This window comes from Hyaena hyaena, unplaced genomic scaffold, assembly GCF_003009895.1.
Source record: "Hyaena hyaena isolate Hyena2069 unplaced genomic scaffold, ASM300989v1 scaffold_128, whole genome shotgun sequence".
Lineage (NCBI taxonomy): Eukaryota > Metazoa > Chordata > Mammalia > Carnivora > Hyaenidae > Hyaena > Hyaena hyaena.
In genome coordinates, this window is record NW_024080760.1 from 2,011,096 (window position 1) to 2,037,219 (window position 26,124).

General features: G+C 46.5%; 1 protein-coding gene across 4 annotated transcripts in view; it reads left to right on the forward strand.

Annotated features, from left to right (window-relative positions):
• The window catches only part of CASP7 (caspase 7), a 29,489-nt gene extending 3,630 nt beyond the window's left edge, over positions 1 to 25,859 (forward strand). For all 4 annotated transcript variants that reach the window (XM_039237671.1, XM_039237668.1, XM_039237669.1 and 1 more), the window contains exons 2-7: positions 1,481 to 1,590; positions 18,660 to 18,796; positions 19,458 to 19,586; positions 20,753 to 20,928; positions 21,790 to 21,919; positions 25,419 to 25,859. In XM_039237671.1, the coding sequence (XP_039093602.1) occupies positions 1,481 to 1,590; positions 18,660 to 18,796; positions 19,458 to 19,586; positions 20,753 to 20,928; positions 21,790 to 21,919; positions 25,419 to 25,642 (906 nt within the window). In that variant the 3' untranslated portion in view covers positions 25,643 to 25,859. The remainder of the gene's footprint in view (positions 1 to 1,480; positions 1,591 to 18,659; positions 18,797 to 19,457; positions 19,587 to 20,752; positions 20,929 to 21,789; positions 21,920 to 25,418) is intronic.
• The last annotated feature ends 265 nt before the right edge of the window (positions 25,860 to 26,124 follow it).

Here is a 26,124-nt window from a genome sequence, read left to right on the forward strand (position 1 = left end):
CTTAAAGTAGAGGGAATAGTGGGTTAGTAGGATATCCCACTTTTTTTTAATTTTTTTTTTTTTTTCTAGGAGAGAGAGAGAGACAGCATGAGCAGGGGAGGGTCAGAGAGAGAGGGAGTCACAGACTGAAACAGGCTCCAGGCTCTGAGCTGGCAGTCAGCACAGAGTCCGATGCGGGGCTCGAACCCACGAACCGCGAGATCATGACCTAAGCGAAAGTCGGACGCTTAACCGACTAAGCCACCCAGGCGCCCCTCCCACTTTTTTTTATAAAGGACCAGGTGGTAAAGATTTTAGGCTTTCAGACCATATAGTCCAAGTCACAATCGCTCAACTCTGGTGGTGACAGGAAAGCAGCCATAGACAATACGTTAATGAACGGGTATGTCTGTATTCCAATAAAACTTTATTTACAAAAACATGTGGTGGGCCATAGTTTGCCACCTCCAGTACTAGATAGTAAAGGGTCTTAAAAATCCCAGGATGGGGGCGCCTGGGTGGCTTAGTCGGTTAAGCGTCCGACTTTCGCTTAGGTCATGATCTCACGGTTCGTGGGTTCGAGCCCCGCGTCGGGCTCTGTGCTGACTGCCAGCTCAGAGCCTGGAGCCTGTTTCAGACTGTGACCCTCTCTCTCTCTGACCCTCCCCTGCTCACGGTCTCTCTCTCTCTCTCTCCTAGAAATAAATAAAAACATTAAAAAAAAAAAATCCCAGGATGTGGGTTTAGGTTTGAACTTTTAGATCCTAGGGATCTCTTAAAGATTCTGGAGGAGGAAGATAATATGATGGAAATCTATTTTGGTAGAACTACGTAAAACAGTCTGACACAGAAAGCTTTATACCCCCAGGTTGCTAATGGTCTTGAACTGGGTTCAAGTGATGCCAGGCAAAGGATGAGCACCTTGTCACCTGTCAGGAATGTAGGGGGAGTTTTTTGTTGTTACAGACCTTCCACAGCTTCTCAGACACAGGGATCCTTTCACAAAATCAGGGGTGCCAGATTAGAAGCTCTCTGAGGTCACAGCTTTTGTTTTCTTTGCTGCAGTATCTTCCCTCTCTGAAACAATGCCGCAAATAGAGTTGGCACTCAAGCATTTCAGTGGATGGTTGGTGCAGTAGCCCTGGAGCCTAAATATGCAAGACTGCTCCAGGCTTAATTAAAAACTGTAACACCTAAGGGCGCCTGGCTGGCTCACTTGGTTAAGCATCCCACTCTTGATTTTGGCTCAGGTCATGATCATCCAGTTTTGTGAGTTCAAGCCCCGCATTGGGCTCTGTGCCAACAGTGCGGAGCCATCTTGGGATTCCCTCTCTCTCTCTGTCCCTCCCTGGCTCGCGCGCTCTTTGTCTCTCTCAAATAAATAAACTTAAAGAAAAATGTTTAAAAAAACTGTATCGCCTAAGGAGTGCTACTTAAAAGTATCATGAGGCCGGTGATGCCACTAGATAACAGTGTTCTGGTTCGGTTTTCTTTCTTCCAGATGGCAGACGATCAGGGCTGCGGCAGGGAGCAGGCGGCTGGGGACTCAGCAAGCGGAGATGCAGTTGATGCTAAGCCAGACCGGTCTTCCTTTGTGCCATCGCTCTTCAGGTACGTTTCCTGGGCTAACTAGGAGCCCCGGGCCCCTCCAGCCCGCCATGCCTCAGCCATGTCCACACGCGCGTGGGGAGAGGGCCATTCAGGGCCGGAGGTCTGTGCAGTGCGTGAACGATTCACACAGAACCGTGACAGCTGTGTGTGACAATGTTAGGGTGTCCTGGTGCACTTCCTGTCTCTGGGGCAGGCCCGGGTGTGGGGGAAACCAAACTGGGGGTGGGGGGAGGGTCTCCAGCTCGGTGGCTGTGTAGCTGGCAGCGGCCCAGGAGGGAGAGGCGGTCCTCATCAGAGGTGATTTGCAGCTCCTCTGGGGCAGAGCCTGGGCTGCTGCTGCCCGTTGGGACCAGGTTTGGCAGCCAGGCAGAATCCAGGGGTGCGGGACAGGAGGTTTTAGGGTCACACTCCCTGGAAGGAAGCGTGCCATCTGCTGATTCTCACCTTGTCTTTTCTTTAGCTCCCTTCTAAAATTCTAAATTTTGCATTTAATAATAATAACGACTTCATTTATTACATTCTTGTGTGCTAGCTTAGTATTGCATGCTGTCCTCGTAATCACTGGAGATAGTTCCTATTGTTATCACCATTTAATAGGTAGGGAAACTGAGGCACAAAGAGGTTTACTAGCTTGCCTCTCTGATGACAGTTGATAAATGTTGGAGGGGCACCCGGGTGGCTCCATTGGTTCAACACCCATCTCTGGATTTTTGCTCAGGTTGTAATCTCACAGTTTGTGAGTCCAAGCGCCACATTGGGGCTCTGTGCTGACAGTGACATGGACAGGGACATGGAGGAGCCCTTCCGTCCCCTCACCCTTGGTCATGGAGTGGCAGGCAGCAGGCTTCCTGGCAAGAAGCCAGAGTGCTCTGTGGGTCAGAAGCATCAGACTTTTTGGTCTCTCCTAAGCCAAGCCCCACCTGGGAGGGACTGTGACAAAAATCAAAGTTGAGGTTAGGGAGTGCTCCCAAGCAGTGCTCGGGAGGGGAAGAGCTGGTGATGAGGGGCAGCCTATCTCCCTCCAAACATCCCAGAGAAACCCTTGGGTCACACCATCCCAGACAAGACTCAGAAAAGGGAGAAGGCCTCAACATCCTGGACCTGAATTCCTTTGGCTTTAGGAGCCACTTAGGGTCAAGGATATCCAGTGAAATGACCAGAACATACAGCTGTTAACTCCTGAGAACTTCTGAAAGCCATAAGGTCAGTTGATCCAGTACAAGCCCTTTAGAACAGTGACCATCCAGTGTTTCATTCACATAGCTGCAAAATAATGCTGTAAAACTACACATGCACTCTCGTATTTTAAAGTGACATACAAATTTCTTGTTAAATAGGTGCAAAGGACATGAGAGTATTTCAGTTTTCCCAAGTCTCTTGAGTCTTTGGGTTAAGCAGATACCTCTCAGTGACAGAGAAACAGGAACTGTATGATTAATGGTCATTTCATAAGACTTAGTGAAGCCTTTCAGTGTACTTCCCAGAAATTATGAAAACCAGTGAGATGTTGTAAATACTGATATTTGAAAATCACTTCTTTAAATGTATTCAGTGGACTCTAAATCCACAGTAAGTTTATAACCACATGTCTCCATTAAAAATGTACACGAGGGGCGCCTGGGTGGCTTAGTCGGTTAAGCGTCCGACTTTCGCTTAGGTCATGATCTCGCGGTTCGTGGGTTCGAGCCCCGCGTCGGGCTCTGTGCTGACTGCCAGCTCAGAGCCTGGAGCCTATTTCAGAGTCTGTGACTCCCTCTCTCTCTGACCCTCCCCTGCTCACGCTGTCTCTCTCTCTCTCTCCTAGAAATAAATAAAACATTAAAAAAATTAAAAAAAAATATACACGAGCAAGTTGTCTTTAACAGCTGGAATTTGTGTTTCTTTTTTCCATGAACTCTTGTTTTTCATTTTATTTCTTCCCACAGTATTTTATTCTGATCACCTTATCATGCATCTCTGTAACATAAAGGTATGCATCTATGCATATGCATAAAATTTTTAAAAATTATTTTAATGTTTATTTTTGAGAGAGAGTGCATGAGCGAGAGTGCAAGTGGGGGAGGATCAGAGAGAGAGGGAGACAGAATCTGAAGCAGGCTCCAGGCTCTGAGCTGTCAGCACAGAACTTGGCACAGGGCTCGAACCCACAAGTGGTGAGAAGTGGTGAGATCATGACCCGAGCCAAAGTCAGACACTTAAGTGACTGAGCCACCCAGGCGCCCCTATGTATGCATACATTTTAAGACATTTTTCCAGGTATCATGAGTATGAAGAGAAATTTCTGCTACGTTAAGTTAGTAATAATTTCTCCTAGACTAAGTTACTATCCTGGCTCTTATTAATTCACAATCCAAACAAATGTTGATAAACCATTAGTACTATTAAGTCATTTTTCATCAAGATAATTATTAAATAGAAATTACATTTAAATTGCAACTTATAATGGGAAAGTATTATAAAAAGCATTTAAAAAGCGAGCTTACGCATAAATGGATAAATGAGAGCCATTGCCAGAATAAGAAAGAGTTCAGTATCACCTCTTCTGCCCGTTTGTCATTTTTAGAGGTAGAAGCACTGAGAAACCACAAATAAGTACATGAGATGGCAATAGTTTTGTGATAATAATGTCACTTAATTCTCTGAATTTCTTCTAAGTTCTGTGCCAAAAAAATGACAAATCAGTTAGGTCCTTCTTCAGTTGTATTGAAAATAATTAGAAATTACTTGGCTTACAAGTTTCAACCCTTAGAAAACATTTTTTTTCCATTAATGGGAATTATACTCAAAAGACTTTATCAAAACCCCTCAAAAAAACTTCATTAAACCCGTCCCTCTTTAGTTGGAGGCAAATTGTTTAACCCAAAATGTTCCCAACAAAGATAAGATAATGAACGTAGCAATGATAAACTTTTGTCAGTATCCTTTTTATTTATTTATTTAATTTTTAAAAATGCTTTTAAACTATCTGGATTTTAAAATACTGTTAAGACCTTAGAGCTGCAAATGTAACTCATTCACTTCCGTAAAATGTCTTACATATGCTCTGTTGCAAAGCCAGTCCTTCTTACCAAACCAATCTGCTACACCAGATTTGCTTTCAACCAGTAAAGGTCTGATACCATTTTCAGTTCAGCCAATGTATTATAAGGCGTCTCTGTGACAACTATCTTGTTTCTGATTCTTAGAGGATGGATGGATGGATGGATAGTTGGATGGAAGAAAGGAAGGTTGGATGGATGGATGGATGATGGATGTAAGGTGGGGAGAGAGGGAAGGAAGGAGGAGGGAAAGGGCACAAAGAAGGCCTAATGTTGTGTTACTTCTCTCAGTGTTTGTTTGCTTTGCAGTCACAGAATTCTAGCTCAGAAGTGATAACGTCTTTGGAAATAATCAGGGGGTGAAAAAAGGCAAAGTCATTATATAAGAGCCACAACACTCCCATTCCATTCTATGTATATATTTTTATTCAGTATATTTTTTAAACATATAACTGAATTTTGAACAGCCCAGTGTGGCCCCAAACAGCCCCATTTCTAATGCCATCCTTCACCCTTATTAGTCTCTTGTGTAAGTAAGAAGCCCATTACAGTGCCTGATTCAAGGAAACCCACAGATACTGATATTTAAATTGTCTGTTAGATAATGTGGAGGTTTTGACACCGTCTAAGAATTAAGGTGGAAGAGAATTGTGCTCTTCGTTTATATAGTGGGAGATGGGAAACTGGGAAAGGGAAGAGTATCTCAGTCAGATCAGTTTTAGGAAAAATATGTATGAAAGTTGAGGATCTGATCATTAATTCCCTTTAAAACACCTCTGCCTTAAAGATGCATCATTTTACAAAAATAGATATGGTTTGTGATATTGGGTTTTTTTTTTTTTTTACCCCCTTAAGTCCTTTAGAAAGGTCAGTAAGCCCAGGCAATTTTCTGTATTCTAGTTCACTATCTTTTTTTATAGCATGGCTGATATTGACATCAAGCTTCATTTATCAAAATAAACAATAATTATCCTTGCAAAATATTTGAATTAAATTCCATTTCCAGTTAAATATTTGAATTAAAGTAAGTGGGCAGGGGCCAGGTTTTAGAAGGGCTTATCTGTAGGTCACATCAAGGATTTGGAGTCAATCCTAAGAACAAGGAAGTCATGGAAGAGTTTAAGTGGAGTGACTTGATCAACCACACCTACAAAAAGAAAAAAAAAAAAAAAAAAGTGCGGGAGCAGCAGAGGTGCAATGCAGGGCAGGGCCTGAAGAGGGGGCTGTTGCAAATTGTCCGGGAGAGAATGGGAGCCGAATGGGAGCCGAAAGCGAGCCGAATATGGCAGGTGGAGCCTAGCCTTCAGCCCAGAGGTGCCAGAGGTGCAGAGAGGTAGAAGCACCGGGACTTTGTGACCAAGAGGAAGGAAGGGGCGAAGAAGGGAGAGGCGATGGAGAAAGTGGCACCTGGACCCCAGGGAATAGTTGAAGGCGTCTGGTGACCCCTGAGCTGTCTGGCCAGGAAAGGGGTGATGAAATCCCTTATTTCCAATAGAAAACCCGGCGTTTCCACCTTTCATTGCTTCCCTGAATATTCCTGCTGCCTTAGCTCTGCTGCCCGAGAGCGCTGGGCAGATTTGGGTGGTGCCAGGTACTCGGCATGTGATGGGAGGAGACTCTAAGAGCAACTCAGAACAGTGGGATTTGCCACAAAGAGCAGATGTCCATTATCACACCTGGCCGGTCGACACCCTACACCTTCAGCTCTGTGATTGAAGATTCTAACGGGCGTTGTTTATTCTGCTGAATTTAATTCACTGAGGTGACCTGAAAATGGCAGGGCAAATCTGCCGCCCCGCCCACGGTCCCCCTCTGCAGAGTGCGGGACACTAAGTGTGCTACAGGTCCCATGTGTGGGTCCGTCAACCACTGTGCTTGATTGCTCCCCGCGGCTGATGGTGGGCACCCTACCCAGACTGTCCCGCCCCCAGCTTCCTTCTTGGGGTGTCAGAATTGCTGTCAGGTGACGCCCCCTTCCCCCTCTAATTGAGGACACGTGCCCTTCCCTAGAGACATCGAAGGATTCTGGGAAATAAGTCTCCTTTTCCCCCCCAAAAACCTGGGAGCACTCTAACTGGCTCCAGATAGTTCCAAGCTCTCGGACTTGTCTTGGCCTTTTCGACTCCCTGTCACTAGATGGCGCCACAGCATCGTTTTATTTCCTTTCCATTGGCCCCTGAGTAAACACGACTGTTCTTTAACTCACTTTTTTTAAAAGAAAAAAACAAGACTATATTAAAATGTTTTCTCATTTACTGATTATTGAAGAACAGTTGGAAAACACAGGAAACCATAAAGGGAAGACATGCAAGATATTAGCTTAAAATTAGTAAAAGTGTTTTAATTAGCAAAGATTAGTTAAAATTAGTAAAAGTCAAAACAACAAAAAAAGGAGAAATTGGTATGTGCACAGCCTGCATTCATTTTGAGCCATTGTTTAGGGAACAAGGCCTAGAATCATCTGCGAACTTATAGAGGGATTCTTCTTGATGTAAAGGTAGCCCTAGCACTTGGCACAGGTGACCAGCCACCCATGCTAGCAGTGTGGTCCCTGCCCTGGATGTAAACTCAGGTTGTCATCGAATGTCTAGGCATGGCTACTGAAAACGGCTAATGGCTGAGAATAGCTAATTGCTGAATTGTCGTGTACTGGGAACTGGGGGGGAGGGGGGAGGGGAGAGCCAGAGGAGTTGGAAGTTGCGTTATCAGGGGACAGGAGGAGCCTGCTTGCAGGCCACAGTGACAGTGATGGGCAGGCCAGGCCACGGAGCACACAGATTCTTGGAAAGTAGGTGGAGGCCCACAGCCAGGGTGGGCTTGGTCCTGGTGCTGCCACCCTGGAGCCATTGAAGGTGTGAGACCAGGCCCCGCCTCACACACGTCCTCTCTCAGGCATACTTCCGCTCTGAAATCAGAGGCTCCTTTCTGCTCAAGGTCAGTATTCAGGGAAATAAAAGACAAAGTAGCAAACAGATTTCACACACTCAGATTTCCCCTGGGCCCTGGTGGGGCCTTTGTGTCCCTACAGAGAGGTTTGTTTATCCTTCCATTTCCGGGGTGAAGGGAGCGGGAGAAAGGCCTCGTTTTCGAAACTTGATAAACCCCCTAACTTAGAAGTGCTCGTTCAGATCCCATGGGTTTTGTCCTTCATATCATCTTCCTGTGCTGCGCTCTGTGCTCCTTGAGTGTGTTTAACGAATGCCACAGGGTTATAATTCTTTCTCCTCCTGCATCGCAACTTGAGTTTCTCCACCAGTTAAGTGTTATATGTAAACAGATCCCTGTAAAAATATGTGTTATTTGTATAATTATAAGAAAGGTCCCGGTGGCCTGTCTTTTCATTTGGAGAGGAAGGTGTTTCAGAAGAACCGATGCTTTGGAATTAGAGAAAGATAGCAGACCTTAACTCATCCCAAAGAATATGTTAAGCAAAAGCCATTTGATCCCACCCATTGATTAAAAGAGGCCAGGGATGGGCCCCCTAAAAGAAAGAGAATGTTAAACTATACCCAGGGAGTTTATTTTTCAATAAAGGAAGTCTTCGAATTCAGACTACAGAATACTGGATGCCTGTCTCCCAAATTTGTACATAAACCATACTAAAGATTTAATGCTGTGTTAAATCTTGAAGCAGTGATGACTATTAAAGTGACAGCAATGGTGGCATGGAGGTGGACATCCCAGATTCTGGTCCTGGCCTTGCCTCTCAATCACTAGTTGAGGCACTGACAAGTCCTTTGACCTTTTTGAGCCTCAGTTTCCTCATCTGCACAGTAGGTATACAAATACCTGTCCACTAGATTGTTCATGAGAATTGAATACAGTAACCATCAGCTTGCTGAATTGTCTGATGAGGAAGAAACCGTACATCTTGACAGGGAAGAAATCAGAACCGTAATGTTAAAACCAGAAGACTCCAGAAAATGTGATTTATCCAATTCCCTCCCATAACAGTCAAGGACAGTTAAGACCAGAGAGGTAAAGTACTTTACCCTAGTCACCCAGCAAGATCAGCACCAAGACCTGGGTCTAACTTGGGGCCCAGTGCTCCCCATCTGTCAAGTGCCAGTCACGACTGCGGTGGTGTTGAGCCGGTCAACCACGTGAATCCACCAGCAGAGCGGGGGTTTTCTTCTCCCCAGGTGGGTCAGCAAATTTAATTCTTCATTGAAATTTCTCACTTTCTGCCCTGCTTCAGCTGAGGGGTTGGACAGAGTTCAGCAGGGCTAGCGATGGGCTTTCTGAGAGAGAGCTAAGTGCCCATTTCAGGAGCAGAGAGCCATGCCTCTAAACCGTGGTCACGGGATCTAGAGACTTTGATGCTTCCCCACATGCAGAAAACCTCCAGTTATTATAGGTGATTGTTCTTCTAGAAGGAAAATCATGAGCTAGCTGTATGGTTAAAAGAAAAAAGTGACAAAGGGAAGTAAATGATCAGGTTTTCATCGCCATCACAATGTTAAAACACTATTTGTACAGAATTCAGTCTAGTTATAGAAAGTACTATGAAATTTAAGACCCGTTGTTTCTCAGGGGAAGACGCGGTCACAAGTAAGAGTTGTGTGGCGGGGCCTCATGTTCAAACCCTTTGCTTGCTGGAGCCCAGGTGTCTGGCACACACATGTAATAGTGAGTTTGTCTGCTATTCCACAGATGAAGACGAATGAGGGCTGGGGCACCTGGGTGGCTCAGTCGACTAAGAGTCCAACTCTTGATTTCTGCTCAGGTCATGATCTTGTGGGATTGAGCTCACCTCAGCTCTGCACTGACAGCATGGAGACTATGTGGAGTTCGGTTCATTCTCCCCCTTTCTGTCTCTCTCCCTCTCTCTCTGTCCCTCCCCTGCACATCCCCCCCTTCAAAATAAAGAAACATAAAGAAAAAGAGAGGACTGAGTCCTGTTCACTGCTCTAAATTCTAGAGGCCTCCATCATCATACAGACAGCAGTTTGAGGCTATTTCAAGGGAATCCTATCCTTTATTTCCCCCCGAATGGTTAATTCTTTTATCAATTTTTATTGTCAGAGGTCTCTCTGCTTTGTTTTTCAGGGGAGGAGGAAAGTGATGTGTAGAAGTTTGGGGGAAGAAATCTTTCCCTCCATAGCCTATTTTAAATGGACTTTGTTTCCCAAAGTAATGGTAGGTTTGCAAATCTGGGTTCCAGAAAAGAACGTACAGAACCAGTTCTCTCTCTGCTCAGAGACCTGAGGGTGGCCGAGGGTTTCGTTTGCCCAGGATAGAAGATGTTACAGCTCCACTCTGTCAGTGACACACCTTTCACTGGCCATGAGCTTGAATCAGGAAATTGAGAACTTCATTGTGAGCAGTTTTGCTTAATAAGGGTTTCATTTTTATGTGTTCACATTTTCCTCATTGCATCCGGCGGGGTGAGATGGGGAAGGGGTGATAAATCCTGGATCATTCACTTTGCTCAAGGCCATTAAAGAATGATTTATACGCCTCATTTGACAATCGAAGTATTTGGTCTCCCTCTATAGTCTTTTGGTATTTGTATGAATGCCTCATGTACTTCTTTAAGGCAAAAAATAACCTCAAGCATTTGAACACCGATTCACCACAAGTCCCCCTCCTTTTCTCGTTCATTGCCTCACATACGATTTTACATATTTTACAATCTCTGTGCTGTTTTGCCACCTTTTGTAGATTGGCACTTTGGCAGGTCGCCTGCAGCTGCACTCTCATCACTTTGAATAGCTGTACAGTGTTTTATTCTACTGCGTCTCAGTCTCTTGCTTAGCTGTTCCCATTTCCATGTTTCCACTCTTAAAAATGGTGCTGCTGGCTGCATCTTTGTGGAAGTTTGGGGTGTTTTTTCTTCCCCTACTTCGGATCCCATGCTCTGAGAAAGTCACTTTGTCTCTAGGGAGCTGTCCCAGGGTTGGGGGGGGGGGGGAACGCAACAGTGTGGAGCCTGGGCATTTCTGCTGGTCAGCAGAGAAGGGGGAGGCCAGTGTGACTTTCCCAGCCCCAGCGTGAATGGTCCTATGGAAAACTCCAGCGTGCAGTTCACTGCTGATTCAGTCACGGGCCTTCAGGGCCAGGCGGGCTATGCCAGTCTGCTGTCCCCTGCTGAGCCCCGAGCATGTTGAGTTTTTATTATTACAGAGAAGAAGGAAACTCGCTGCCCATAGTTGCCGGGCGAAGCCTAGTTTTGATGCACAGGGGGGTCCTCTCGGATGGAGACGCGAGGTACCGCCTTCACTCTTTCCTTTCCTCTCTGCCTTGCTCTGTGCCTTGGTATGTCAGGACTGTCGGGGATACCCGCTGTTAGGATGTGGAAACCATGAATGAATCATCCCAAAAATATTTAGACAAAGCAGCTACGAAAACCAGAGCTCTAGTTCCGAATGAAACAGCCCTGGGGAAATGTGTGCCTGGTGGTGTGTTTACTTTCCTGCTGATGAATGTCTGCAAACAGATAGAGCTTCTGGGGATCCTATTCATGGAGACGCTTTAGAAAATAAACAGTAGCAGGTTTGCGTGCTTCTATTCCCTTCCAAATATAGAAAGGTATAATTCACATCTCGAGCAGCTTAGGAGATCTGTAAGAGGATAAAACCTGTATTTATCCACTCTGGTGATGGGGAAAATTACACTCACGCCCAGAGTGGAGTATAAAAACTCACTGTGCCCTTTCTGAGGGTTTTTACTTCTTCATAAAGTAAGTAGAGTATTTTTAACCTATAATGGTTTCTGGTACAGGTTGCTATAGGCTCTTCAAGGACGTCTTTTTAATATAAATAGCCATCAGAGCTTGGCTGTGATTTTTTGCCTCTTGACGTTGTCAAAGTGACTGAGTTGGCCTCGCACTGTTTGAGGTTCCAAAAACTGGGTCCCTGACCGAAGAAGTTAGGATAATCTCGTTTCTTCCCGATAATCAATGCTGGCGTGTGGTCTGTGTTCTTAGCAGAGATTTGAGCTTATCTGAATATGTCTGGGAAGAGACGATAACGGTACTTGCTCATACTGGTGAGGAAACGCAATACCAAAAAAGAAAAAGAAAAAATGGTTAGGAAGCATTGGTATTCAGTGCATTTTAGTGCGCACTTTCAAACACTTGCTAAGTCAAGTTCTGCCAGGTTATCATGGTTACTGCAATCTTGTTTGTCTGGCCCTAAGAACAGTGATTTCATGGCCAGATTTATTTATTTTTTTAATCTGTAGCCAATTGTGAAACACAGGCGCCTTTAAGAGGATTTAGAACTTTAATTCACTCTTCTGGTTTATCTTGAGCCTTGCACTTAACAGCAAGAATCCTGTGTTTCTTCTCAGCATCGTCATCTTGGCCAAAGTCTTCAGAAAGTGAAAAAGGTCAAGATAAACGCTAGGTTTATCCGCAGAGAATTAGCAAAAGGCAGAGGAGAAGGGGGAGGGGGGGAAGCAGAATGGGAAGTAATAGCATCTGACTTAGAAACAATACGATGGCCACTTTTTATTTACTATGCAAATATTAGTGACACTTGTTCCTGGTGACATCCTAGGGGATGTCTGAAGTGGTTTCTCCAACACTGTTTGCACAGCTTATCAGATTCCAGAGAAAGATTGGTTTTCCTTTGATCTGCTCCTGGGGTCTGTGGCCAGCAATTCACACGAGCTCTAGGATCTTCTGCAGAAAAGTCATAGGAGCTTAAGAAAACAACAACAGCCGCTTTCAGAAGATCTTATCTCTAGGGGAGGATCGCCAGCTGAAGAAGTTTCTAATCCGAACGTTAAAAAAAAAAAAAAAAAGGAAAGAAAAAGAAAAAGAAGTTTCTAATCTGGATCTTCGAAAGCTTTCTTAGCAGCCTTCTCGTTCCTCACCCCTGGGAGAACCCGGCCCGCTGAGCTGTGCACTGTTACCATCTCTCTGCCGCAGCTAATTAATTAGCGCAGTCTCTTTGGAGCCCTTGAGGGCCCTGCTTCTGTCCAATAGCAGTTGTTTATCTGATGATCTGCTTGGCTCTGGCAATTGATTTCCAAACAGACAGTAACTCTTCATGAGCTCTCGGCACTGGGATAGCAAAGCTTACCTCCCCTGACTCTGAATTACTGCGACACTGTGCAAACAAGGAAGGGCAAGGGTGGCCTTGCGCACACAGTGGCATTTCCTGGAAGCATCTCGGTCGTGTTGTTCAAGTGATAATCAGAGTAACATTTTGTCTGCCTATCGCCCCTAGGAGACCTCACAGGTTTCATGGAAAGCTGTAGATACACACGTGACCCTAAACATGGTCTCGCTGCTGCTGAGGGGCACCTTCCCCGGGCCGTGCTTCCCGAAGTATATCTTGTCCGAGCTTCTGGCAAGAGCCAAGGGTCCCGCAAGGCTGTGCCCACATGGAGAATGGTGTTTGAGAGCGGAGGGTGAGCCGGCCCTCTGCCCTGCCCGGGTGACCGCAGTGAGAGTTTAGTTAAGGGAGCCCAGGCTGTAGGCGGACAGGCTGGTACTGAGACCCTCACGCGCCAGAGGTGAGCGGCTCCAAGAAAATCCCCCTGGCCCGGCTCTGATCCTCTAAGTCTAGCACGAGGCCCCGGGAATCTGGATTTTAATAGATGCAAGAAATGTTGGAATAGGGAACTTCGTGTGGGACCTGTGAGTGACTCTGGACTCTGGCCCTGTCTGGCTTTGGGTTCTCAGACAAGCTCACGTCACCTTTTCCTATGAGATGGGGCCAGCGCCTGTGTCGTCAAGACCGGGAATGTTCCAGAACATTCCTTCTTAGAACTGTGTTATTACCGGCACCGTTATTGACACGTGCAAGAGAAAGAAGCTCACTCAAAAGGCTAGGGAATAAAATCACAGTGAAAAACAGAAACGCGGGGTCTCTCAGGAGCCCTTTTAATGAGTAGCACAAAAAAAAATATATGAATCCAATAATCTTCAGAATAGGCCAAATAATGAAATCCGTTTGCAGCAGGTGATTTTTAACCACTAAATCATTTTTATTTTGACCTTCGGAGTAGTTAATTTAGTCACATGGACTAAAAAAGATACACAGACTGTTCCCCCTTCACGCTGCCCTTGCCCCGGGCCCCCTAATACACAGGTAACCACTCTTCGCGATATGCGACAACTACCATTAGTAATAAGAACATTCCCGTACTATCTACTGCAGGCCATGCGCTGTTCTAAGTGCTTTTTCAATATCAGCCTGTTTATAAGCTGTGAGGCGGATGTTGGAATTTTGTTCTTTTTACAAACGAGGAAGCATAGAGGGGTTAAGTAACTCGCCCGTGGTCACTCAGCTCTGTGGTAGAGCCGGGTTTCAGAGCGAAGCAGCCCAGCCCTGGAACGAATGCCTTGATCCGTTTTGTCACCCTTCAGGAGGGGTCTTTCTGCAGATGCAAGCAAACATAAGGATAAATTTTCCCCTCCTTTTCCCCCAAAGGGTGGTATACTGTTCCCATTGTTCTGTCCCTCAGAACTTCCTCATTCTTTTGATCAAACACCCTCCCCTCCGTGGTTCATCCAGGAAGTAGAGACTGAACTGCATCTGTGTACCTGTCTGCGGGTCATTATGGGAGTGGCCGCCCCGACAGGCTTATGTCTGCCAGCCAGGTCTTTTAACTGAGGCACGCTGTGAAGGCTCACGGTTGGAAATAAGAGCCGCAGGGGGAAACGGGAAGAAAACTCGCCAGTCTCCAAGGAGCCCCGGGTGTCATGCTCAGGAGAAGCACTGCAATGAAACAACTGTCCTGTGTGTACAGAAGCAACACGTAGGGGCTACCCTAAAGGAGTTGCCTCACAGAAGTCATTTCTCTTCCTTTTTTTTTATTTTTTTATTTTTAATTTATTTCTAGGGGAGAGAGACAGCGTGAGCAGGGGAGGGCCAGAGAGAGAGGGAGTCACAGACTGAAACAGGCTCCAGGCTCTGAGCTGGCAGTCAGCACAGAGCCCGACGCAGGGCCCGAACCCACGAACCGCGAGATCATGACCTAAGCAAAAGTCAGACGCTCAACTGACTAAGCCACCCAGGCGCCCCAGTCATTTCTCTTCCTAAATGTGAGGCTGTATTTAATATCTCTGCAGCAGCCTTGTAGGCAGAATTGGCAAAACGGAATAAAGGCACTGCTCTCACTGGAGACTTGAAGGGAGAATGGGACAGAAAGAGCACTCAGCCCCAGAACAGGGTGCTGGGAAGCCTCACAGCTAGTCGGTGGCAGACTCCGATTCTAGCAGAATGTATCTATTATGCCATGGGCTTCAGTCCACCTTCTTTTTTCCTGGTGTTTTCTCCATCTTGACAATTATTTCTTCCTGTTGTTTGTCTGGTTACTTGCTTTAACCTGGGCACAGGGGTTGATTCCCTGGAAGTAAGCTATGATGGGGTTTCCCCCCGGCCAGTGCCTCCAGATGAAGTCATTGGAGTAGAATTCATTGCCCTCTGATACACGTCTGGGATCTGCAAAGACCTGGGTTTAACAAAAAGCTAGTTTAGGTCAGAAGGAAAAATAAATATTGACGGACTCAAATCCAGAAAGAGGAAGCAGCTATTCATTTCATTTTGAAAAATGAGAGTTCAAGTTAGGGGCCGGTCAAGTGAGGGAATTCCCTCCCTTTTGAAATATTTGCTAGGCATAAGAATCCCATTTCATGGTCAATTTTAAGGTACTTTTCATAACCTTGGAAATTTCTTTAAAGTGTGTCTATCATTATTCCCCTTATGTGTTCCTTTATTTTTTTTTAATTTTTTAAATGTTTTATTTATTTCTAGGAGAGAGAGAGAAAGACAGCGTGAGCAGGGGAGGGTCAGAGAGAGAGGGAGTCACAGACGAAACAGGCTCCAGGCTCTGAGCCGGCAGTCAGCACAGAGCCTGACACGGGGCTCGAACCCACGAACCGCGAGATCATGACCTAAGCGAAAGTCGGACACTTAACCGACTAAGCCACCCAGGCGCCCCTGTGTTCCTTTTTTTTAAAAAAAAATATTTTTCAAATTCTATTCTGATAGAAGTGGAGTCCTTTTTTTGCATGTAACCTATAGCCAAGCCTGTTTTTCTTATGAAAGATGCTCACTGGCTTCTTTTGTTTTGCTCATCATTGCAGATGGGCTAATGACAGCTTTTAAAAAAAATCACAGCACGTTTATTACTTGGATGCTCTTGTACAGTTTGTTTTAGACTAAGTCGTGTTGCAGAAGACAGAAGTAGAGTTTTATCTCTTAACGACCCTCCACCCTGCTAGACTTCATGCTGGTCTTATTTCGGGTCTTTGAGTGGCCTTAAATTAGCTAAAGACCTGTCAGGAGGCAATGAGAAAATGCAGGGAGAATTTATCAAGGTCCTGGCCCATAGTAAGCCCTGACCAATGTCAGTTGGTGTCAGTACCCCTAAAGTGTCTATAATTAAGCCGCCTCCACCAACTTGAGAAGCATCAATTGAAGACCAAAGATTTTGTGTGCATATGAAGGATTGCGTGCAGATAGTTTTCCTCATGCACAGAGGACACAGTCAGTATGGGTCATTGACAAGGAATTCAGAAATAAATCCTACCCACCCAGAGCCCCCACATGGCATGCCCTTGAACACTACAGAAGCTCACTTTGCTGAACTTCGTCTCCTCTGAGCTTTTATGGAGGCCTGGGATGGGGAGACGACCACAGGAGTATTTGCTGCCCACCAAATCAGCCATCTCATTCCGTGACAGTCACAGAAGGCTGTTTTCCAGGAAAGGAGGTCGGTGTTCCAGGAACGGCCCCCTGGGCAGATTCTGAGTCCCAGTCCAGCACTTACTTGTGGTGCCTCCCTAGGGAAAGAAATGTGGAGAAAAATTGACATCTCCCCTCTAGACCAGACAGAAAATGTAGGGAGGAAGAATCTAGGGAGGGATATTTTTCTCCGAAAAATCAGATAATCTCACAGAAGAAAGTTGGCCTTATTAAAGATGGAGGGTAACGTAGTGTAGCAGTTGAGAAACAGCAGTAAGCTGTCTGGAGATTCGACATAGAGAGCTACTCTGTAATCTCTGGACCCAGGTAGGAGGGGCCACGGCAAAGGTCCTCTCCTTCCAGAGACTGAGAAACTACAGCAGGTGAGATTCAGTGAAGACTGAGAGTGAAGTACCCTTGGGCCCGCATTTGTCAGGTACCAAGCTGAGTTTTTATTTTCACTTTACTCCTTCCCACGTTTTTGATGAGAATTTTGGGACAGTGGTGAGTGAGTCTTCTAACAGATAGGTGAGGGCGTGAGGCTCTGAAACACCATCTCTGATGGAGATTCTGACCATCCCCTGAGGCCGATGGGGTGGTCGCACTGTGCTCATCACTGCCTGGCTGACCTTGAACAACCCCTGCCTCTCTGTGGACCTGTTTCCTTATCTATAAAGTGAGGACTTGATTCACTCATTCACAGAAGACTTTTTTTTTTTTAACCTAACTGGGTTAAAATTCCCCTGACTAGAACCTCTCTTACAGTATTTAACAGAAGTGGTCAGAATGGACGTATTTGACTTGTTTTTGACCTTAGGGGGAAAGCTTTCAGTCTCTCATCATTAAATATGATAATAGCTATGAGTTTTTCATACATGCCCTTTTCAGGTTGAATTAGTGCTCTTGCAATTCTAGCTTATTTAGCATTTTCATCATAACAGGGTGCTGTATTTTGTCAATTGCTTTTTCTGCATCAGTGGAGTTGCTTATATGGTTTTTGTCCTTTATTAATATGATGGATTACATTCATCGATTTTTGGATGTTAAACTAACCTTGAATTCCTGGGATCGATCGCACTGAGGGATGGTCAATAATCCTACACACAGAATGCCAGATTTGACTTGCCAATTTGTTTTCTTGAGAGTTTTTGCATCTATAGTCATAAGGGCTGTAGTTTGTAAAAAAATTAGTTATTGCGGAACTTACATCAGGCATTACTCTAGGGACTGGGGACACAGTCATTTTTCAGAACAGATAAAAAAAGACCTCTTGTGGAGCCTACATTCCTGTGATTGACTAACACAACTGCTTTCCACTCACATTTGACTTTCTTTTCCATTTTGTCTCAATGATGCTTCGTGTTCAGCCTCAGTGCCCAAGTGCCAGACATTTGGAAAGCTGGATGGTCACTGCCTAGAGATTGGAAGAGGACTACTTTCTTTTTTCTTTTTTAAAGTTTATTTATTTTTGAGAGAGAGAGAGCAGGAGCAGGAGAGGGGCAGAGAGAGAGAGAGAGAGACAGAAAGAGAAAGAGAGAGAATCCCAAGCAGGCCCCATACCGACAGTGCAGAGCCCAACGTGGGGCTCAAAGTCACGAACTGTGAGCTGGAGCCAAAATCAAGAGTCAACGCTTAACCGACTGAGCCACACAGGCGCCCCAGCTTTCTTTTATAAGTTGCTGCTCCTTTTTCCCCCTCCTTTCCACTTAACTACTTCTACTATCAGGTATTAATGTTCTGTATGTGGGTTCTTTCATTCAATATTATATTTGTGAGATTTGCTTATGTGGCTTTGTGTATTGGTTGGTTCACTCTCGTTGTTCCGTAGGATTTCATTATATGGATATTCAGCAGTCTATTCGCTGCACTATAAACAGACATTTGGATAATTTCCTGCTTGGGGCTGTTGCCAAACAGTGCTGCTGTGTGCATGTGTAGATCTGTCCTTTTTGCAAACATATTTACTATACTTTGGGGAGGATCCCCAGGAGTGGGATTGCCCCGTCATAGGATGTATTTTAAGTTAATTTTTCATATATTCTACCAGTTTTCCACTATGAAAGTCCGAAGTAGGTTCGCACAGCAACGTATGACCATTCCAGGTGTGAAACGTGGTCACCAACACTTTGTAGCCAAACTGGTGAGCCTGTCCTAGTGTCCACATTGTGGCTATAATTTGCATCTTTCTGGCACGTGATGAAACAAGGCAGGAGGTCCTGTTCATTTTAAATATGGCAGCTAAGCCAAGCCATCTGCCCACCTCGGGCCTTTTCTTCACAGATATTGGCGCTCACTTGGGTACCCCTTCTCTGCCAGTAGTGGAACCAAGAGGCCGTTTCCATCCAAATGTCTTCTACAACCCCTGACTGGCTTTATATTTCCCCAGTAAGAAGAAGAAAAATGACTCGGGGAAATCCATCACCACCACCCAGGACCAAGTGCCTAAGTATCAATATAACATGAATTTTGAGAAGTTGGGCAAATGCATCATAATAAACAACAAGAACTTCGACAAAAAGACAGGTAAGTGTTGTGGGCATGGGCTAACCTTCCCTGTTCCCTTCCGTTGTCTTCAGCTTGTATCAGACTTTGACTGGAGCAAGGCTGTTCCCAACTGCTGCGGCAGACAGCCCCCCACCCAGTGCTATTTACGTGTCCAGGAGGGAGGGATGCCAGGACACCAGAGGCATTAGAGTCGAAGGTCCCACCAGGTGCGTTATCAGATGCAGGACTTGGACCGAAGGGCTAAGAATCAAGATGCGCCTGTGGTCCCAGTTGGAGTGGGGAGATGCCATGATGAGGCTCACCCTCTGTAGGCAAGCTGAGTGACCCTCTTTCAGTTTGCTTCATATATCAGTTGCTCATTTTATTTCTGAGAGAGAAAGGGTGCAAGTGGGGGAGGGACAGAGAGAGAGAGGGAGATAAAGAATCTGAAACAGTCTCTAGGCTCTGAGCTGTCAGCACGACATGGGGCTCAAACTCATGAACTGCGAGATCATGACCTGAGCTGGAATCAGACACCCAACTGACTGAGCCGCCCAGGAGCCCCAAGTTGCTCATTTGAATTGTGACCTTGGGAGCATTTACACAGGAGCCAGCAAAGCCACACTTAGCGCCTGACAGGGTGATGCTGGCGGGCGGTCCAGCAGCCCAGGATCGCTCACCGTGGGCTTCGCTCCCGCAGGCATGGACGTCCGAAAAGGAACAGACAAAGATGCCGAGGCTCTTTTCAAGTGCTTCAGAAACCTGGGTTTTGACGTGGTCATCTACAATGACTGCTCTTGTGCCAAAATGCAAGATCTGCTGAAACAAGGTGCGTGGCCTACCCCCTGCCTCCATCTTCTTCCTGTTCCCGGGAGGGGCAGCACGCCAGTGGGCTGGGGGGCACGGGGGGTGCCTTTGCAGGACAGAGGGATTTCAGCCTGGGGAGACTTTCCTTCATCCAGACGACTCAGTCCCTGCCTGCAGGCTAGGCAGGGGATATGAGCTGATTTCATCTTTTAGGGAGAAATCTAAGTTTCCTGAAATAAATAAACATTAAAAAAAAACTTTATTCGGGGCACCTGGGTGGCTCAGTCGGTTAAGCGTTCAACTTCAGCTCAGGTCATGATTTCACGGTTCGTGGGTTTGAGCCCTGCATCGGGCTCTGTGCTGACAGCTCGCTCAGAGCCTGGAGCCTGCTTCAGATTCTGTTTCTCCCTCTCTCTCTGACCCTCCCCTGCTCACGCTGTCTCTCTCTCTCTCTCTCAGAAATAGATAAAAAACATGTAAAAACTTTTAAAAAATTTTTTAATTCAAATTCAGAACAGTCTCAATTTCAAAGAGTTAATTCGTAGGGAAGGAACAAGTCTATAGCATTCTGTCCAGAAGGGAGTTAAAATGTAAGTTTTTCTCTAATCTCCAAATATGTCAGATGTACATTATTTTTTTAAAGCTTATTTACTTATTATGAGAGAAAGTGAAAGAGACAGAATCCCAAGCAGGCTCTGCACTGTCAGCCCAGAACTACACAGGGCTCAATCTCACAAGCTGTGAGACCACAACCTGAGCCGAGATCAAGTCAGACACTCAACCAACTGAGCCACCCAAGCGCGCCCCGAAGTACCTTCTTTTTTAAACAGATTTTACAGATAAGGAAACCAAGGCACAAATGGTTAAGTAACTTGCCTGGTATCACAGACCTAATGGGCAGCAGGACCGTGCCCTCAGCACCCCAGTATGCTGCCTCCCAGTGGCCCCCTGAGCCCCTCCCACATTTGGGGTACAGGTCCTCAGGAGGCAGCCCCCTCATGGTTTCAGACTGAGGGAGAATTCTAGAGTTCTCCGCGTCTCTCAATTCTCTCCACTGGTCTTCCTCCTCACCGTGAACACCTGTCTGACTGACAGTCAGTGCCGCTGCCAGGCTGGGAGGGAGGACCCTTTGGAGGCCCCGCAGGACTTATGTCTTAACCTTTCAACCTTCACCTGGCTTGCTCGCAGCGTCTGAAGAGGACCACGGAAATTCAGCTTGCTTCGCCTGCATCTTACTGAGCCACGGAGAAGAAAATTTAATTTATGGAACAGACGGTGTGACGGCCATCAAGGACTTGACGGCCCACTTTAGGGGAGATAGATGCAAAACCCTTCTAGAGAAACCCAAACTCTTCTTCATTCAGGTAAGCCCCCTTTCAGAGCCAATGCCATCGAAAACGGGAAAGATTACAGGGTGACTTGGGTCAGATCACTTCTACGAACATGCGTGCTGTTTCAGTTGGGGTTTGCAGTTTGGTGTTTTGTTTCTCTGCCTCTAAATGCTTGGCATCTGTATTTGCATCAGACCGTGGGCTGCGAGGGCTTCTTCCTTTTTTTTTTTTTTTTTTTTTTAACATTTATTCATTTTTGAGAGAGAGAGACAGAGCGCGAGTGGGGAAGGGGCAGAGAGAGGAGACACAGAATCCGAAGCAGGCTGCAGGCTCCAGGCTCTGAGCTGTCGGCACAGAGCCTGACTCGAGGCTCGAACTCAAGAACTGTGAGATCATGACCTGAGCCAAAGTTGGACACTTCACCGACTGAGCCCCCCGGGCGCCCCTGTCAGGGCTTCTTTAAGACGCTACACTATTTTTTGGGGTGCCTGGGTGGCTTAGTCAGTTAAGTGTCCGACTTTCGCTTAGGTCATGATCTCACGGTTTGTGGGTTCGAGCCCTGTGTCGGGCTCTGTGCTGACTGCCAGCTCAGAGCCTGGAACCTGTTTCAGAGTCTGTGACTCCCTCTCTCTCTGACCCTCCCCTGCTCACGCTGTCTTTCTCTCTCTCTCCTAGAAATAAATAAAACATTGAAAAAAAATTAAAAAGAAAAAAAGACGCTACACTATTTTCATTTGCTCTTGCTCACTAATTTGACACAACCTTTGTTCGTTTATGTAGTGATCAAACGCTTGCTGTCCCTGACACGCGCGTCCTCGGCACTGGGACGCTGCAGTGAAAGCACATGCCCTCCTCTGCCTGACTCCATGGAGTGATCTCTGCTTTGCTCCTTAGGCTTGCCGGGGGACAGAGCTCGATGACGGGGTCCAGGCTGACTCGGGGCCCATCAATGACACAGATGCCAGTCCCCGATACAAGATTCCTGTTGAAGCCGACTTTCTCTTCGCCTATTCCACAGTCCCAGGTATCAAGTCCGTTGCCTATTAACTGGACCGTGACATTCCACCATCAACACGCAGGCTTGGGGCTGTATTCCTTTCCTGTTGCTGCAGTGCTAAATTCCCCAAAACGTAGTACCTTCAGACAGACAGGTGGATTCTCTTCCTGCTCTGGAGGTCAGAATTCCTAAATGGGCCGGCAGAGCTACGTCCCTTCTGGAGGCCCAAGGGGGAGGACCCATGTCCTTGCTTTTCCCAGCGTGTTTGGATTCCCTGGCTTGTGCTCCTCTTCCTCCAGCTTCAGAGCCGGCAACCTCATGTTTCTGTGATGCTCCTGTGAGTGTGTCCCTCTCTCTGACCACAGCTGGGGAAGGTGTGGGACTCCTGGGATTGGGGGGGCCCACCCGAGCAGCCCAGGGTACTCCCGCCCTCTTACTTCTGTCTCTGTGATCACATGTGCCGAGTCCCTTCTGCCAAGTCCGGTCACCTGTCCACGGGTTCCAGGGCTAGGGCGTGGACCTCTCTGGGGGCCATCGTTCTGCCTGCCACGGGGATGTGATCACGTTTCTCTCCAACTAAGCGCAACCCTTCCATTGAGTATCACTCCTGTTATTGGTCATAGTAAGAACAAACATTTCTATAGCACTTTACATCTCACAGAGGGTTTTTCATGTCTCTTACCGCTTATCGTTCTTCTAATAAGGGAGTAGGTAGTTAGGAAAGGTGTTCCTATCTTAATTTTACAGACTAAAAAAAGGTGAGCTGGGGTGAGCTTAAGTGATATGCTCAAGATCCCATAGAGATTTCGGTATAAAACCAGAGCTGTAGCTCGGACCAGGATTCCTTTACACAGCGACCCAGAAACAGGCACCAGAAAATACCAGGAGTGAGCAAGCCCACCCATCCCCCAAGCTCCCTGTTGGCCTCAGTTGAGTGGAATTCCTGCCTCTATTTTAGCTAAAACCCATCACTTAGAAATGCCCTGTTAGGCAGTAGTTCTGTCACATGCTTGCTACAGAGGTATTGGCTGGTTACAGTAAATAGGTGTGTTTGGAAAACTAGCTCTGGCAGGATCTACAGATGAAGTTTCCTGAGAATGACAAGTTTACAGGCTTTAAGGATCACGTGAAAAAAAAAAAATTGGTCTTCCTGCACTTGAGAGGGAGGCAGTGTCATGGGGGCATCTGTCTGGGTGACAAACCCAAGGCAGAGCTCAGTGTTCCGAGCAAGGTCTGGCAGAAGAAGGGGAAGAAGGGTGAACTCGAGGGAGGCAGGCGAGAGAGGCGTTCATAAAATGCCAATGAGTCACGAAGACTCAAACGACAGGGGAAGGGAAAGATGGCTTCCCGGACCAAGTGCCGAGGGGTCAGGGGCCCAGTGCTCTGGCAAAACTCAAAATGCTGGACCGCAAGGTGGGTTAGCCCGCTTGGGCTGCTGTAACAAAATGCCACAGACTCAAGGGCAGAAATATATTTCTCCCCATTCTGGAGGCTAAGAAATCCAAGACCAAGGTGCCAGCCATTTTGGTTTCTAGTGAGGGTCTGCTTCTTGGCTGGTAGATGACCTACTTCTAACTCCGTCCCCACCCACGTGGCAGGGAGATGGTGGAGTCCTTCTGTTAAGGACACTAATTCTTTGGAATCAGAGCTCCACTCTCACAACCTCATTTAACATTAATTACCTTCAGAAAGCCCCTGTCTCCACACATAGTCCCATTAGGGGCTGGAGGCTCAACATTTGAGTTTTGGGGGACACAGTCCATAGCACAGGATGTGACGAGGCACAGCATAGATCAAACCTGGACAGGTGGATGGGGGTTCCCATTGTGGGGAGCCCTGTGTGCTGTCTGAAGCAGCCTGAACTTCACCCTGATAATGAAGTACAATGGAGCTATTTTAGGTAGGAGAATCACAAGATGAGGCTGGTTCCCTGGAAGACCAAGCAGGTCAGGGGTTAGAGGACATGAGTGCAGGGGCAGTACTGAAATGGAGGTGGCTGCCCTCGACCAGCCTCACCAGTTCATTGTATTGAATGAGATGCATTACGTGAGCCCCAATGCAAGCGAATTGCATTCTGGTACTGCTAACATCATTGGGCTTAAATCATCACACTGGGGTTACCAGTGGGCTGTGGGAAGAATTCTGATGCCTCAGTCACGTCACACGGAAAGGTTATCCCTGCTTATTGTGCATTTATTCAATAAGTGATTGTTATAATGAGCGGTGACCCAATTCTCATCAAATTGCTGTGACTGTTTAGGACTACGGGCACAAATCACAGCTCTTCATGGAACCCAACTACAACTTTATTTTGTTTCATGCTCTCCTTTTAAACTGGAGGGAATGGGGGCTAGTGAGGGGAAGATTCCCTTGTCCCTGTATGGAAACATCAGCAGGTCCATGGCTTTACAGCTCGTGCTAAGATATTTAGACAGTATTGTCACTTTTCAAGTCAATCACAGCCCTGTAACCAGAATGTCCAGACTGAAATAACAACTAAAACCCTGAGCCCAATTTGGCTGTAAATTTCTTCTTATCCCAGATCAGCCCGGCTCTACGTCTAAGGTGCCTTGATCCTTCCCCTTACTCATCTCCTCACCCATTTGCCAGATCCTTTTTAGATTCTTTTTAGATTCTCCCAGAGTCAAAGATGGGAAGGAGGGAGGGAAGTGAGTTAAGGTAAGCTCCGGGTCCCGTGGTCACCTGGCTGCTTGTGCTCCGAACCGGGGAGATGATAAAGGCTGGGTACTTTCTCCTTGGGCACTTTCCTGAACCGCTGGGTTTCCTGGACCGTGCATCTCCTTGGCTTTGGCTTTGCATCTTCGTTCCTGGCTCTGCGTCGTGATTCTTTCCTCCTCTTCTGGGCATCCTTCAGGGCACTTGTCCAGCCTCTTCCTGCTGAGATCTTGTCCCTCCAAGAAATCCCATTGGACAGGACCCAGGGACAACTGAGAGCCAGCTCTCTCTGCCACAGACCATGTTTGGTCCATGAGAAGCACACCCCTTGCCCTTGTGATGGTGGCCTTCCCGGAGCAGCAGGCTCTCTGGGCTTCACTGTAAGGCAGTTGGTCAGGCAGCCACCTCTTACTTCCAGATTTCTCCATAAGGAGCTCGGCTTCAGTTCTGTGTTCCCCCCCCTCCCCCCCAGCAGCAGGAACACATCTCAGAATTCTCAGAGATCTCTTGCAAGTTTCTCTCTTGTGAGGCTTGGATTAGAAAGTGGCTCTGCCCCCAGAGGACAGTGAGGGGTTGCAGAGTTAAGAGTGCTTCACTGGCATTTCCTTTGAGCACTTAGGTATTTGCTATGTGTCCATGCAAGAACACCAGGTCTTGTGTTGAGCATCTTCATGCAGCCTTCTAAACCTAAGACCTTTGCTCACTGAGCACACGAGCATAATTCTCACCCGTTACTTGCATGCAGAGCAAGATAATTTCAGAAAAGCAGAGGTTCCGTACACCAAGAGCTCATTCTTGGTGGTGTGGCCAGGCCAGCTGATCTGATCATCTCCTTTATGTCTTATTGAAGGCTATTACTCATGGAGGAACCCGGGCAGTGGGTCCTGGTTCGTGCAGGCCCTGTGCTCCGTCCTGAACGAGCATGGCAAGAGCCTGGAGATCCTGCATATCCTCACCAGGGTGAACAACAGGGTGGCCAGGCACTTTGAGTCCCAGTCTGATGACCCCCACTTCCACGAGAAGAAACAGATCCCGTGTGTGGTCTCTATGCTCACCAAGGAACTCTACTTCTGAAAATAACCATTACAGGGATGCCTTCTAGCTGAAAAGCGACGGATCATTCATTCATGAGTCTTTTTTTTTTTTTTTTTTTTTTAATGTTCTTGAAATACCCAGAAATTCTAAAGGATTTTAATTTCAGGAACATTTATTGATTCCACAGGAAAGAAACTTTTCTGGTGCTGTCTTATGTTCTGTTTGGGGAGGCCTTTTTTTTTTTTTTTTTAAAGTTATCCATTTGATGACTTTGTAATTTCTTCTTAAGACTGATTTTCTGTTTGTATTTTTCTCCTTGTTGTTCCATTTAGTACATACAACAAAAACGACCTCTGCAGATGACTCTCGGCTGTGCCCACCATGATCACTGGTGACACAGCAGGGTCCTGTTTGCACCTGGCATAGAGCATTTCAGTGCTGGAGAAAAAGCTGTGTGTGTTCACCTGTGTTGCAGACAGTGGGTATTGAGTGTGATTTGAGTGATTTTTCATTGGCTTAGG